The 11,845-nt window shown below is 34.2% G+C and overlaps 1 protein-coding gene across 1 annotated transcript; it reads left to right on the forward strand.

Annotated features, from left to right (window-relative positions):
* Positions 1-7,047: 7,047 nt before the first annotated feature.
* LOC121235417 (cyanate hydratase) lies at positions 7,048-9,715 on the forward strand. The gene is made up of 4 exons (XM_041131762.1): positions 7,048-7,451; positions 7,572-7,643; positions 7,941-8,049; positions 9,372-9,715. Exons 1-4 carry the CDS (start codon positions 7,183-7,185, stop codon positions 9,408-9,410), a joined length of 489 nt encoding a protein of 162 aa, XP_040987696.1. The 5' UTR covers positions 7,048-7,182; the 3' UTR covers positions 9,411-9,715.
* The last annotated feature ends 2,130 nt before the right edge of the window (positions 9,716-11,845 follow it).

Below are 11,845 nucleotides of genomic sequence, written 5' to 3' on the forward strand. Positions count from 1 at the left end.
TTGTGATACATGTAGTGCTGCTATTGCGTGTTCCTGCCATATGTGGTGGTCTCGTGCTTATCATGCGATATTCCTTAACATAGCTTTTATCCCTTACGTACGATGTATTTTCGGAGCATACAAATATAATTATGGTTGGGATTGTGTGCTGTCAAGCCCATAGAGAGTCAATAGCCCGATCCAAGAGTAGGCAGCAGATGGCAAGCAACCCAACCTGTCAGCCACAAAGTAGATGGGGGAGTTGGCCAGTAAACACACCGTAGCAAAGTGCCGCCTGCCCAAAGGCAGCTTGAAATTAGACAGTGTTATAGTCGTGAAAATTTTTATAAAAATAAATTATTAAACTAACGGGCTTTGTGTGATATGTTAAATTAACTTTATAATAAAAATAAATTTAAAAATTTGACATACTATATATAATTCTATGTCAATTTATAAATTTACTTTCTAATGAAGTTAATATTCTTCACATGACTAAAACTATCCATATGATTTTTAGTTTGAGAATTAAAAAGTATTTTTATTAGCTTTAAAGATCTTTTAAAAAAGTTAAAAGTCAAGCTGATTCCTAGCTAATATTTATCGATGAATAGATTCACTACCTTGCAATGGTCGGTCTTTTCTATAGAACAACATATATAAAAGAACAACCAGTACTTATAATTAATAAAAAAACAAACTAAAGATTGTTCAAAGAAAAGTTTGGATGATAAATATTATATAGTGCCGATTAGGACGTACCAATTAAGATATAAATATTAATGGATGCAATAATCATAAAGATCACACACACACATATATATATATATATAATGAGTAATATTATATACAGTTGTGAAGTGTATAAGTATTGTATAGTTACTTTGAAAAATAATGAGGTCTATTATTAAAAAATTAATTTCTTTTTATATAGATCTTATATTTATTTAATTTTTTATAAAATAATTATACGACGTTCACGATTGTAAATATTATTTTTCGTATAAGTTACTAGCTTTATATATCATTTGCAAAACTTGCAGACCTCTTGAAGAAAATTATTATAGGAATATTGGGTCAGAGCTTCATGATCATGAGGTCCAGATTGTCTCATATAATTCTCGTAAACGTGATTATGATATGTTTTATCAAAGAAAGCTAGCTAGCTATGATCTGCAGCTACTTCCATGCAAGAAAATGCAATATTTTACTCCAACCCTGGTGCATGGAAGTGACCATTATTGGGAAATAAGTAAAGGAAGGTGATCATAAGCAAATTTTAGTTCTTAATATATAATCCATGTACGGGTGCCGGGGGTCATGTGCGTTCAACTATATATATTCATGTGAAAATACATCCACTTTATAATAATTACTAGGAGCAAAGGAAGCGAGCCATGGCACAAATAAGTGTGGGAAGAGGTACATCATATATGATATGGAAGAATACTAGAACTGGACTGTAGCTGCAACTTTATGAGCACTTTTACCACCAAAAAGGTCGTGATCGAGTACTGGCCTTGTTTGGATTCCAGGTTTCAACGAGCCAAATACAAGTACGTGCATCCTATCTAGAAGGTGTATATAATGGATCATACCCTTCATACTTCTTACCACCTATTTTTTATTTTTTATTTTTTATTTTATGATTAAGAAAATAACTATTAATAAAACTGTATATTTTTTAAATTTTTTTTTAATAATTAAATATGTTAAAAAATACCTAAAAAAGTAATTAAAAAATAAAAATTTTATATATACTATAAAATAATAGTAGAAGGGTATTTAGCCTATCATTATTAGAATATAATATAGAGTTGGTTCAGAGTTATGATAACCACGTACGTCCAAGACTGGATGCCTTTTTACTTCAGAGAGAGAGAGAGAGGGGATTTTTATGTAAGTGAGATGAGATGTGATGATTTTATATAAAAGTTAAAAGTTAAATAAAAAATAAAATATTATTAAAATATTATTTTTAATATTATTATTATTTTAATATTTGAAAAGTTAAATTATTTATTATATTTTATATAAAAATTTAAAAAAATTATAATAATATAATAAGATGAGATAAAATATTTTTACCATTTAAATGAGATTTATGGTGTAATTTTTTTAAAAAAGTGTATACTTCATAATTAAAAAATTAGTTTTAATCCCTAGCTCGCACCAGCAACATCAGACACCACTTCGATCCTCCCAGTCCAGACTGTCGCAGACTAGCTCGCAGCTTGAGCCTTGGGTTTCTTTCTCCACGTCGTTCCGGATTCGCAGCTCCTTCTGCTCGCGTTCCTCGAACTCAAAGCCTCGATTTTTGTTCTGTAATTTTCTTTTCTGCTACAATCGTGTTTTATCTGGGCCTCGTAGGATGAGATGAGATCGGTCGTGTTTAGATGTTGAGATAGTTACGTTTCTTATCTTATTATTATAATTTTTTTAAATTCTCATATAAAATATAATAAATAATTTAATTTTTTTAAATTTAAAAATAATAATAATATTAAAAAATAATATTTTATTCAACTTATCTAAAATCATATCATTTCTTCTCATCTCATTTTATTTTATTATCCAAACAAGTCGTGCGTTAGTTTATTAGTGAGCTAAGATTTCTAACTCTCGGTCAAGTTGACTGAAATGGTTAATGCAGTTCAAAATATGGAACTGTTTGGCATTTGATAAAATTCGTTTGCATGAAATTTTTTGAAAGGGTGTGAACTTTTTTATTGTGTGATTTATGTTGTACATTTCTTGTGATGTGATGCTATATCATTCATGGCAGTTTGTTTCTGGGTTTTGTTAATCCAAACCTGTTTACATAAAAGGATATCTTTTAACACTTTTCTTTTCACAATCTTATAAAAAAATCATATTATTATTATTATTTTTTTTTTGTGCTGGACATTAACATTTTTCTTAAGGGGTGTCTCGAATACAATAATAGTAGTGAAAATATAGCATGATAACTGTCCATGTCATTACACTGGTATGTGATTCATGCCATTTTGCCCAGAGTACCAAAAATTGTTTTTAATTCATAATTATTTTTTTTAACAGTTGAATTGAGAATTTAGACAAGTTTTACATATATATATATATATATATATTGTGTGTGTGTTTTAAGATATTAACAAGTATTATTGACTTTCTAAGTTATATATATTTTTAAGACTTGTATTGATGTTATTTTAAAATATAATTTCTATATATATAATTTATCAATTTAATATCTACTTTGAAACGGTGTATTGAAATATACTGTTCCAATACCTCAATCGGAACGATCATCAGGATGGATTTCAAAACTTTGTTATTACCATTAAAAATAGATAATTCAAACAAATGACGTCACGTGTCATTTTCTAAGTTTTCTTTAAGTATTTTTATATTTTTATTATATATAAATGCCTAAAAATAAATAAATTGACACACACTGCCTCCGAATTTGATCATGTTTCATTTATTAACGGTTATGGAAGGCAATTCTAAGAAGATAAGTGTTATATTTACACACAAATCTTATAAAATGAAGTTTACACATTCACGTGTCTTAATATAATACATCATATTTACTTATAATATTTACTTATAATACAAATAATTTTACACTAATGAATTATATTAAACCACATCTAGGACTATTCATTAGGATTAGTTTTTTTCTAACCTAGTTTGGAACTCGGAAAACCGAACTTCACTTTCGGATTCCGGGTTAGAACCCGGGTTGCAAAACCAGGATACAGTCGGGCCGGAACCAGAGTTTACAATCCGATACCCTTTTTTTTTTTTAGTTTAAATGTTTTGATGTTTTCAGAAATTAATAGTATGATCATTATCACTCAACTTAGTCCAAACCCTCCATCTTCTAAAGACAAGGTTTTGGACTCGTTTGGACTGAGAAATTATTTCAATTCATCTCATCTCATCTCATCTCATCATTACAATTTTATCAAATTCTCACACAAAATATAATAAACAATTTAATTTTTTTAAATCTTAATTTAACTTTATCAAATTTCAAAATAATAATAATATTAAAAATATATATATTTTAATAACATTTTATTTCACTTTTAATTTTTATGAGCCCAAAATAAACATAATAGAAAAATCAAGCCATTATGGTTTATGGTACCTAAATCATGCTTTTATCTGTTTTATTATTATTATTATTATTTTTTTTTTTTTTTTTTTATCGCGCCAGGTGTTATCATCACGCTGTGAAAAATCTGTACTCCCGCCCCTACTGAAACGAAACGCAGGATCAAGTGCAGATAGATTAAAAAAAGAAGCCGACAAGGAGTGCTCTGATTCAAGGAAAGCATCTAAAGAGAAGCATCTATATTCCAGATTCTTTTGTGCCGACACTGCCGAATGCTCTTCCTTCGTATCAGGTATGAAATGCTCAACCACCTGCACCAAATCAGCCGACCGTAAACCTGAGTCCTTGCAAAAGACTCCACAATCTTAGGAAGAAAGATTTTTTGGTCTTTACGTATGCTAAAAGTTGATTGAATGTACTCTTCTTTTAATTTTAGAAGAGTTTAATTTAAACATCAAAACATTAAAAAAAAAAAAAATCCTCCTAAAATCCAGAATCTGAATTTTAAAAAATCCATATTAGCTAGAGTCTAACTCCCACTAACCCGATATAAATTTTGACCCGAGTTTAAAACTCGAGTTTCGGTTTAAGTATATCCGAATTTTTAGACTAGAACCCAAATGATCAGTCCAAGTCACACCAGCGTGTAGTTTTTTTTTTTTTTTTTTTTTTTTTTATGTAGGATTTGTGTGTGGACAAAATATTTCTCTTTTAATGGGATATTGCTAAAAGTTTCAAAGCACAAGAGAGGAGTTGTTAAAAAAATGTACGTGGTCCTAAATCTAAATCGGACATAGCTTAGATGATGTCCCATCAAATTTTCATTTGAAAAATAATTCGTACAGTTAATTAGAAAAAAAAAAGAAAAAAGAAAAAAAGAAGAAGAAGATGAAGAAGAGTAAGGCCCACTTCAATAAGAGGTGGCGAAACCTGAAACCACTTGGCATGCAAATAATGTCGTCGAGGTGCTAATATTAGTACGCAACTCATCTATGTATTTGGTAGACAAAGTCACAAAACGTGCCTTTCACATCATTTATCACGAAAAGGAAAGACAGAATTGAATCCACTAATAACAAGCAGTACTCGAGAGCCTTACCATTTTCGTTTTTTCCCCACCAGCTCTACTAGCCTTTTGTCGTTTTATTATATATGTGGATCATAATACATCTTAAACCCTTAATGGAAGATTTTATAAACAATAGCTAGGAATTTACATGATGACCATTCAATTATTATATATGTACTTTCCTCTTCAAATTAGACCTTCAACCTTTCATAAAATAAGAAAATATTTTAACTGGTGGACTCGTGTAAACTTTATGGAGTAAAAGATTTTAAAAATTGTACAAGGATATCATATAAAACTCATTGAACTAAGGATACTCTAAAGTGCATGTTTGTGAATACAATTGTTTTTACATATTCTCAGACTATTTTATTATTATTTAGAGATGATCTGAGATACTCTTAACATCTAAACAGAGTTTAAAAAATCACAAAAGAGTTGTCACCCGACTAATTTGTTTATATGGTACATCCTTTCTCATAATGATCTAACAATATCCACAGTACACACCTTCAAAACATCTTAAAGATCATCCCTTGAGTAAGTTTATAGTGGCTGTTTTATCCTTGAGTTTTAATTGAACTATAAAAAATACCTCATGCACCTAGCTAATATGATATGCGTAAGTTTCAATTGTTCACAATAGTTTAAATTGTGAATAATCCCCTGACCTGTGTATTGCAAAGAATCTTAGACAGAAGACCTTCCAAAATCGAAGTCCTATGATTGAAACTCTAATAAACCTTAGAACACCCATTCAATTATTCATGTTATGTCATAAACTACTCCAAAGAAGATTGTTATAACTCAATACGTTGTGTTTTCTTTTTATAAAAATTTATCAATTTTTCAAAATTTTAAAATACCTTATTTATTTTAAGAGAGATGATTTGTACAGGTCTCAAATAGACAAACTCAATACAATGTCTAGTAAAAAAAGTAGACCTCACTTAAAAAAATGTAAAAGAAAAAAAACCTATTATTAATTAATGGAACCCACTTTTTTACAAATGAGTTGTATGTAAATACCTAGATTACTCTTATTTTAAATACCCAAAGTTGATTTGAATTCTCAAAAAGTTTAGATTTATAACGTATTCTTAATACTATGAATGTTGCAAATGTATTGATGCATGCAGCGACGAGTGATGAAGGAAGTGAGAAAATGTTTCATAAATTATAATAATTTACTGTAATTGAAATAAATTTATTAACAAAATAATGCTATATACAATCACTTTTGTGTATTTGTTGCATACTTTATTAATGTGATTGATTGCATCAATTTTTTTTAATACGTAATCAATTACATTAGTATAGTACGTAAAAGAATACGCAAAATGATTGCATATAGAAATTTTATTATTAAAAAAAGTGTCTGCAATTCTCGACAGTGAGAAGAAGAGAGATGATTCGATTAAGAGCTCGTTTGGATACATAAATCATATCACATCATTTCATCTCATCATTACAACTATTTTAAATTTTTACACAAAATATAATAAATAATTCAACTTTTTTAAATCTTAAAATATCAATAATATTAAAAAATAATATTATAATAATATTTTTTTGAATTCATCCCATCTCATCATATCTCATATTATTATCCAAACCAGCCTTAACTCGAATGACTCTTATACAAATTCAAATTATCCAAACCACACTCCATTATGGAAAGAATACTAGTCTATCGCCCCAAATTGACGGCCCCATTTGACCACTCAGTGAAACTTTTTTTTTTTTTTTTTTAATGTAATGTTGAAAAAAATAATTTTAAATGTATTGATGTATTCTTTTATTTTTTTTAAATATTTAAGTATATTAATAAAATATTAATAAAAAAAATTATTTTTGCGCAGTAGAGCGGGCTGGGCGGACTTTTATGGAAATCGGATGATAATTGACTCATTGATAGCCCAAACTTGAACGACCCGATCCACCCGGAGCCATCAAGTTTAGCTATAAGTTGCCCCCACATACCACTGGCAATCTCTCAGACGCACAGGTACGCACGAGTTTGTCTGAAATGGCAGAAAGCAAGGTGAGCATAGCGAATCGGTTGCTGGCTGTGAAGCGCAATTCCGGCAAGTCTTACAGTCAGGTAGCGGTGGAGACGGGCCTCACCAACGTCTACGTTGCCCAGCTCCTCAGACGCCAAGCCCAGCTGAAGCCCGAAACAGCCCCTAAACTAAAGGCAGCGCTGCCCGAACTTACTGACGACCTCCTCCAGGAGATGATGAGGCCGCCCATGCGCTCCTACGACCCCAATTTGATTCAAGAACCCACTATCTACAGGTTTTTCTCCTCCCCAAGTTGTCACTCCTCATCTTCTTCGATACTTCCTTTTCCTTTTCTGAGTGAAGTTTTTTCTTTTTATTAGGGGTGTTTTTTTAATCTAATTTTTCGATTCCTCAGGTTGAATGAAGCGGTTATGCATTTCGGCGAGAGCATCAAGGAGATTATCAACGAGGAGTTTGGTGATGGCATGTGAGTTTTAATCGATATTCGAAATTTGATTCTTTAATCGATATTCGAATATTTATGAGGTTTTGTTACATTAAATGGGATGGTGGTGGTCTAGCTTGAATCTCTTTGCCCAATGATATTTGGAATGGTATTGTTAATCTGATACTGGCAGTAGGTATATGGTAACATGCCAAAGTTCAAACGCAGAAAAATGACATGGACTCATTTTCTGGTGAATTGAACATCTTGGCTTGGAAAATTTAAATGTTGGTCAGTTGATTGTTAACTTTATAATTCAATTTTCTAATTTTTGTGTAGCATGTCAGCTATTGATTTCTTTTGCTCAGTCGAGAAAGTTAAAGGCGTGGATGGGAAGGATCGCGTGGTTCTGACATTTGATGGGAAGTACTTGCCTCACTCTGAGCAGGTCAGTTGGCTTCAATGCCTTATTCTATTTTGTATCCTGTGGGCTTAGAATCAATGGTAGAATAATTATAGTAAAAGAGGGCTAAAACCACAAGCATTTGCCGTAGTTGATGAGCATTACTGCATTAGGAATCAAAAGCCAATATTCCTATAGTTTGTTGTGGTCGGACATGCCTACTTTCAATTCCAGTTGTCGCAAATCCAATTTAAAACCAACCTCGGTACTATTGAACGATCTTACTCAGCTTGACATAGTACTCTGCTCACATAATAGGTGAGCAATTTCTTGCTTATGAACAAAGAAATACAGCTTCCTTGAAGTCAGGCCAGTAAAGTTGGTGATTTTATGGACTCTTTGGAAAAAAACTATAGGCCAACTGCTGAGGTTGACCCTATTCAAGTTGTCTGTTACTTTTTCAGCACTTTTCATCTTGTTCTCAAATTGAGCCAAAAGCAGCGAAACACACTGGATTTGCTGATTTCATATTATGATCTAAGATATGGTTATTGCCTAGCTTGTGCTGTTAAAAACTTAAAAGCAGCTGCCCCCCCATCTTGGGTTTCATGAGAAGGTGGGAGTGTCACGACTGCATCTCCTCTGTGGGAGATTACTTGGATGAGGGTGCATATTCAAATCTATCCAATTTCTGGAAGTTCCTTCAAGCACATAGCGCCAATTTCCATGTTCTATTTTGGTTGTATTTTCTTTATAGGTAACAGTTCTCTCATGGGCCTCCTGATGCAAATTTTCTGATATAACAATTGCTTCGTGCCTATTGCCAACTATTGCCAAGTGATTTATTTTCTTTATCTTGTTAGTGAAAGTTATAGCTAACCTTTCAAAAAAAGAGTTAAGAGAGAGCTATAGTTATGCAATAGCATCTCACAATCTTGCTGAAATATTCAATTGTTCCTGCACTTCCTCCTGTCTTATTGGCAACTGCTTTTCTCCGTGTGGTTGGAGGTTCCATTCTGTAGATTCCTCTTAATGCTACTCGCCCCCCTTTGGGCACCAAGGTCTTATGATGTGGATGGTGTGAGTTTTATGAAGCTACGAGGGTGTTATAACAAGTCCTGATAAATTTAAAAATAAAAAGGGCTTGAGTATCTGGGAATTAATGAATGCTATACATGAATGCCTATTTTCTTTGAAGCAGGAAATGAATCTGCTGCACTTTTCTTAGCGTATCTATCATCCATGTCACATATACCTTAAAAATCCCTTTAGGCAATTCACATGCTTTGTAGTCCTTGGAGTCTAGGAACGCGTATTCTATAGTGATGGTCTAATTTCTGCAAGTCTTTCTAATTGCTTTTGGACAGAAATCGGAGCACATGGTTTCGAGGCTGAGACTACAGTGAAGTTTATGAATACTCCCCCGAGGGCCTATTTCTGGATCAGTTAATGTTGCAACTTCATGTCTACAAGACTTACATCACCTTATGTCACTAAACGCCTAAAATCTAGCTGCAGTTGCAAGTGCCTTCGGGCCTTGTTGAATAATGACTGCTCAACGCTTTGTACCTGTATTGCTTATTTTTCCCATTACTGCCTCCGGGTTTGCTGAATAATGACTACTGCTCAATGCTTAGTGCTTGTATTGCTATGTCACTTCTATTTTCTTTCATGATCAAACATATTACGCTATTTTCGATTTCTGTTTCAAGATCGTTGTGTAATGAATTATTCAATTAGAATGTTAATGCATATATGATGCATGATTCTCAAGTCTCAAGGAATGGAGTCAGTTGGTCAACTGATGCGCCTTTTAACGAGAACAGGTTTACTATTTCTAAAGGGGGTAGAGTTCATCAATTTTCTTCTTTTTCTGCCCACTGGGTGACTATATTCCTTGTGGCGCCCACGACCTCCATGTAAGGAGATACGGGAATCGAGACGTCAAGATGATGACAACAGGGTCGCACATCCTAACGTTAGTGCCAAGTGTGTGTACATGCAACAGTGTACAAAAATAACGCAGCGGATAATTAATACAATTAAGTACCATAATTGTTAATACAATTTAAACAGTAGGTAAAAATGTTTAAAAATTACACAGTCATCCAAAATAAATATTTTACAAGTCTCAAACCAAAACGAGTGATCCCAGATTACTCCTCGGGCGGAGCCGAATCCTCAAGCTCAACCTCAGTCTCATATACATCGAAATCTGCGTTACCACAAAATGGTACCGCAGGTAAGTATAAACCAAACAACTGCTAGATAAAAATATATTAATGCGACCAACATGTATGCATATGATGAAATATGCATTATTCTCAAAAATACTATTTTCCCTAAAAATATATATTTTCCAACACACGCCAAAATCTCATTTTGGCCCAAAAGGCATACTCCGTCATTTTCTCAGAAAATGACCCAAATCAATAAAACCTCATTTTTCCAGAAAATGAATCACATAAAAATTATTTTAATCAACACACGTTATTTTTCCAGAAAACAGCTCATTATTCCATTAACCAATGCACCATGATCTCCCATAGGGATCATCCGCACGTCCTGACTTCGTAGCGATGCTCAGTTCCGCGTCCAGCGCGTTCGTGGCCAAGCATCCACTACCCAAAGAGCGATGCCCAGTTCCACGCCCAGCGCGTTCGTGGCCAAGCATCCTCTAGCCCCCGCCAGCAGAGGGGCCACGGAGTCGGCACGAGACCATCTCGTCCGATCCCGTTGTCGCCCAGCGACAACCAGGAGACTTCACTCAGTATATTCCGCTCCCGAGTGACCAGAGGAACTCCACCGAGATAATGCCTCATCTCGGCTTGAGGTCGTGATACACACGCACCTAAAATCCTTTAACACATGAAAACCCAGTTTTCATGAAACATATGAACATGAATGCATGTACACGAAAACCCAGTTTCCTTTACAAATATGATCATGTGTGCAATATGCCATGTACATGAACAACACCCAAACCAACAACCAACAATTCACAATACCAACCAAACACACAACTCCGTCCACAATCTATCCTACCCCCAAATTCCTCTAACTCAGTCCGGCATGTCCAACCAGATCACAATAATATGGGTTAGTGCAAAAATATATTTAAATCACGATAATTATTTAGAAAAATACTTACAATGCTATATAATAATTTTCGAATAATCATGGAGCTGCAAAAGTGGCGACACAGCAACGTAACAGTGTAAAATACACTGTGGCCGTGGGTCTCAAATATCCACTTTTGAATGAGGACAAACTAAGACCCGAAATTGATAGGGTAGGGCCTAGAGAGGTCGGTGAAGCCAATGGTGGCGGTTGTTTGCCGTGGGTGGCGGCGCAAATGGTGTTTTAGGCCAAAAATATCCAAATCGGAAATGGGGTTGGATGTGCTTCACCGGTGACGGATCGGAGCTGGGGTTAGGTGCATTGGGTTGCTAGGAGGTCGAGGATGAAATGGTAAAGAAATGGTAGCCGGAGGTGGCGCGACGGCGGTGCTGGAATGAAGAGTGCGCTACGGCTTGGTGTTGGGCGTGAGGGCTATCGGCGGCGAGATAGAGGCTGAGATTTACGGGGAAGGGTCGCCGGCCGGTGGGGGAGCGAACGGGACGGGTGGTGTCGCTGCGCGACGGCGCGACGGCGCTGGGTTGGGTGAGGCGACGGATGCACAGGGAAGGGGAAGGGGAAGGCTATCGCGTGAGGGTGGGGGAGCTGAGGGAAAGAAAAAGAAAAAAAAAAAAAGAAAGGAAAGAAAAGAAAAAGGGAAAAAGAAAAATGAAGGGAAAGAAATGAGATCCAATCTCCACATCTTGGGTCACAAAAAATGATC

The sequence above is a fragment of the Juglans microcarpa x Juglans regia genome, chromosome 1D (assembly GCF_004785595.1).
Source record: "Juglans microcarpa x Juglans regia isolate MS1-56 chromosome 1D, Jm3101_v1.0, whole genome shotgun sequence".
Taxonomy (NCBI): domain Eukaryota; kingdom Viridiplantae; phylum Streptophyta; class Magnoliopsida; order Fagales; family Juglandaceae; genus Juglans; species Juglans microcarpa x Juglans regia.

Excerpts from the sequence above, each read along its gene's own strand:
- LOC121235417 (XM_041131762.1), top strand. The coding sequence starts at position 7,183 with ATGGCAGAAAGCAAGGTGAGCATAGCGAATCGGTTGCTGGCTGTGAAG. Across the intron at positions 7,644-7,940 it reads GAGGAGTTTGGTGATGGCAT|CATGTCAGCTATTGATTTCT; the intron begins GTGAGTTTTAAT and ends ATTTTTGTGTAG. Across the intron at positions 8,050-9,371 it reads ACTTGCCTCACTCTGAGCAG|AAATCGGAGCACATGGTTTC; the intron begins GTCAGTTGGCTT and ends GCTTTTGGACAG.